At 40.4% G+C, this 4,544-nt stretch overlaps 1 protein-coding gene across 5 annotated transcripts in view; it reads left to right on the forward strand.

The window, feature by feature from the left end:
• MPHOSPH9 (M-phase phosphoprotein 9) overlaps window positions 1-4,544 on the forward strand; it is a 53,991-nt gene that overhangs the window by 19,025 nt on the left and 30,422 nt on the right. For all 5 annotated transcript variants that reach the window (XM_019507140.1, XM_019507137.1, XM_019507139.1 and 2 more), the window contains one exon: window positions 1,272-1,398. In XM_019507140.1, the coding sequence (XP_019362685.1) occupies window positions 1,272-1,398 (127 nt within the window). The remainder of the gene's footprint in view (window positions 1-1,271; window positions 1,399-4,544) is intronic.

Genomic DNA, 4,544 nt, shown 5'->3' on the forward strand with positions numbered 1-4,544 from the left:
TTTTTTTTTCCTTCCTGCCCCCCCCCCCCCTCGGTTTCTCTTGGTTTCCAAGGCTTTTCTTTGTCTTCATCTCAATTTGTATCTCTCAGTATAGAATTGCTTAGCCTGTCCATTTCTAGCCACCTAGAAGTGTGGTCCTTTGTATTGAGGGCCAAATGATAACAGACACACTGGGCACATCTGCGAGACACTTACAGCACATTAGCCTAATAACACTGCAGTAACTTTGGTGATTAAACACTGTGCTAATAACCTTCTGCGCAGTGTTATTAGGCTAATATGCAATAAGCATCCCAAAATAACTGTGGGCTGATGCTACTGTGCAGTAAATGTACTTACTGGTCATTTAGTTAGTACTTCATTAAGCAAGTACTAAACTAAATGTGCAGTAACTAAGGCACGTTAATGAACGTGTAGACACGCCCACTCTGTCTGAAAGCCTTCAGAAATAGAGCTACCTAAGATTTCATGACTGTGGCTAACGTCAATCTGTAGCCAATACTATTGCTACAGTTGTTGGCTATGCGTAGCGGGCGCATGTGGACCCCCTGCAAGAAGTGCCACTGATGCTGCCGGTTGCACCTGTGGGCGGTTGGTGCTTGCATTCCCCTGCCGCTAACACCACTACGGCCGCCTGTGGGAGCTTGCTGCTGCTGCCACCGCCAGTGCTGCCTGTGGGCGGTCACTGTGCCCCCCAGTCTCCGGGGGCACACGTCGTTCATGGGTACAGTGTTTCTGTGTACTAACTACACTTTCATTTACTATTTTACTTGGTTTATTGTAATCTGCTGTATTCATAGATTTCATAGACATTTGGGCTGGAGGGGACCTCAGAAGGTCATCGAGTCCAGGCCCCTGCCCCAGGGGCAGGAAGTCAGCAGGGATCATAGGATCCCAGCAAGATAAACATCCAGATGTATTGTTTGCTTGAAATTACCAGGAGACTAATGGTTGTCCAAGAATGCATAGTCTTTTGTCCTGACTTCTTAAAATTGTATAGAAAGTTTGGTTCTTAATGAACAGGGTCAATAACTTTCTTTCTCAGTTTCTTTTGGTAGCGCTCACAAGATTAAGAAAGCAAAAACCCAGTTTTGTGCAAGTCATAACTCACTTTTTCTCAAGAGTGCACAAGAACAATAAGGTTTTAATCTACACTTCTTACATGGGGGTACTTAGCAAGAAATTTAATTTTGGTAGGTGCCGTTTCTCCGTTGTGTTGCAGTAAAGAGACTATCTGTGGTATGTATGTATGCATTTTCTTTCCTCTGCAGTAAATCTCTAACATCATGGGCACAAAAGCTGAAACAAAACCAATCAAAAAAACCAAATGTGGAAGAGGAAGGGCATGTGAACTCTATGCAACAAAATGAGCAAGGAAAGAAATTAACATTTGAGACTGTAAGTGATGCCCTGCTCCTGGCCAGGATGTTTCTATACAGATAAACCTATTATAGGCTTTTGATTATCATAGCGCGTGCGCTCACGATTAGCTTTAAGCACTTTATTAGCACATTATTTGTCCCATGACTGGTCACATGTTTAAGTTTTTAAGTATATGTCTAAGTGCCTGTTTTTCAGTGTTTACTTGTCAGATCCCTGTTAATAATCAGTGATATTTATCCTCAGTCGTATTTGTTTTTATTCACTGCTTGCTTGGTAGCTTTGGCCTGCACCACTGATTTTACTTATAAATGGGAAAATAATGGCCATCTCTGACAGTGTCCTAAAGAAGAAATGCTCAGTTAAAGCTAAATGTAAAGAGTTATTATTAAATTCCAATTTTTGTAAAGGGTTTTGAGCTTTTTAAACATTTGTCTGCTATAGGCTCTAGTAATATCAGGGTGTCTGCAACATACTGAAGTCCTTGGCAGTTGAAGCGCTTAGCACTTTTTAAGAAATAAACAGCATTTTACCATGTTGGACCCTTACGCAACATGACTTTCTTATTGACCTTTTATGATAAATCACATGCCATTTTACTATAAAAATGGTCTCATACAAGAACAAGATATGTTGTTAAGCCCTATATAGGCATAAATCAAAATAATCTACCGAGAGTCCAGTTCTAGCATGAGTTACTAAAGACAAACCACCATGCTTCCCGTGGTAGAGATTGGGGGCTCTGAATTGGATGTTCAAAACCGTATAGAGTAATGTATGTATCTGTGACCCTGATACTCATGCTTTTTGTTCAAAATTTAGACAGTTGCTCATTATGTTTTGATGTCTTCTGCTGTCTGCGCTGAATACATTTAGTTTGCTGTTCTCTTCTGTAAGTTCTTACATTTGAATGGATTTAAAAAAAAAAGTTTCAGCTGGCATGATATTTTTTACTCAAATGGACCAACATTCGCTATGACTATGTATGTGATAATCTCAAAACTATGAAGATTTAAATTGACTGTACCTATACAAGTTGTTATTCACCCTAACAAAATCTTTTCTGCACAGCTGTTAATAACTCTACTACCCGAAAGTAGGAGCTTTGTAAGACACTGTCTGCCCTCTTTCCTGCAGTCGCTTTGTTTTTTGGAAGCATTCACTTGAGACCTCTTCACTTGGTTTCCTGGCTTTGAAGATCGGGAGACATAAATAAATAAATAAAAGGTTAAGAAAGGAGTAAAATACTTCTAGGAGATGTTATAGCTTTTTGCTTTCATTTTGGTTTTGGATCCCCTTTTTCACTTGGGTCTTCTGTACTTTCCTCTGAGTTTGGTTCTGCCAAGCTGCGGCATCTTTCGGTAAGACTTGCTGCCTGTGTTTGGGACTGAGCATCAGCAGGATAGCAAAAGGGACAGGGGCTCTGCTCTTTCACTGGACTATCTGGAGGGGTAGTCCTGTATATACTGCAGGCTGGTATTTGTCTTGGGTAGGCGTACGCAAGCCTTTATTGAGGATCACGTTGTTTTGTGGTTTGAGGCTTTTTCTTGGAGAAAGCCAGACAAATAGACCTCTGTAACTGTCTATATACCGATACCCACATTTTGTATAAAATACCTTGATGATGACATTTTCTTTGACGGGTACCAGAGGCCTCTGTCCAATGTGGAATCACTTTAAATCCCTTGCAACTAATTAGAATGCAGGGAAAAAACCCAACACTTCTGATCCAATGTGTTCAGGTCACTTTGGAAAATAATATACAGCACATGGTTGGCCTGTGTTTTTCAAATAACCAGACGTCTTAGAACTGTAGAAAGGTTGCATTTTTCATTCAAGATTGCACAAAACTAGCTTTGATTTTAAAAGAGTGTCTGTGAGTTATTAAAATGATTGCAAAGCCTTTTTTGAAAGAACATCCCTGACAATTCTTACCTAGCCTATGATCCACTCTCTGGCAGAGGCCAGTACCATGTACTTTAGCTGAAGGTTCAGAAAACCTTGTTGGCTGTAAAAGGTCTACAATTAACTTTGAAACCAGCTGGGAGACATGACCAAGGCACAGAAGAACCATTTTCCTAGCATTCTGGAAATTCATGAGTTGAGACGATGGAAACTTCAATAGAATGCATTTGAATAGAACCATTTGTATTCATTTGCTCTGTTCATTCTTGCCCTGTATCTTATTGAAAAGATAGTACACCTTTCCTCTGTGGATGCCTCCTTTTTCAAATTAGGATTTCAGAAAACCGTATTAAGATGAACCTGACACCTAGTTTACTGTCCTTGTACATTAGTGAGTGGCATTTCTTCCTTTTGGCAGGGAAGAGGAGAGAATTATGACAAATTTGATAGGTTAAATGATTTGTTGTAGTCTTCTTTGAACTATTTCTCATTCCTTTTGGGAGTGCCTGTCTATTTGTGTTTGGATGGGATGGTTGCAAGGAAGTCTCAAGTGATGACAGAGGGTGGACATAATAGGCTAGATATCAGGCAAAACTTCTTCACGGTAAGGGTGGCCAAAATTTGGAATGGGCTTCCAAGGGAGGTGGCACTCTCCCCTACCCTGGGGGTCTTTGAGAAGGCTGGATAGGTATCTGGTGGGGTCATCTGACCCCAGCACTCTTTCCTGCCTAGGCAGGGGGTCAGACTCGATGATCTGTTTATGTCCCTTCGACCCTAACATCTATGAATCTATATCCGATAAAGATAAAATGATAGACATTATTTACCTCCCGATTCCTGGTAGGTGGAGTTGTAACAACAGAATATAAGACATTCCAGTCTTAGAATGGGGAGAAAACTTACCAATAAATACGCTATCCTATCTCAGTCTGTAATTGCACCTCTTCTGGAGCAGCAAAAGTGTGGATGACTGCCAAGCTGAACAAAAGAAGATATCACAAAAACACTTGCCTAATTTAATTGACACTTGACATCCTTCCAAATGAACCTTTGTGTGCATGTGCGCACTTGAGCTTGTGTGTTTGTTTGTTGTCTGGACATAACTTTTATTGTCCCCAGTTCTGATTTGATTGAGGAGACATAAACTGTGCTATGAGATTAAACTTGTAACTAGAGGTGTGTTTAAAAATACGTGTTTAAATGCAAATTTTGGAACTGTTGTACCCTGATTTGTTTTTTTTCTGTATTTCTTTGCCCTG

Source organism: Gavialis gangeticus, unplaced genomic scaffold, assembly GCF_001723915.1.
Source record: "Gavialis gangeticus isolate Ggan-Ray unplaced genomic scaffold, GavGan_comp1, whole genome shotgun sequence".
NCBI lineage: Eukaryota > Metazoa > Chordata > Crocodylia > Gavialidae > Gavialis > Gavialis gangeticus.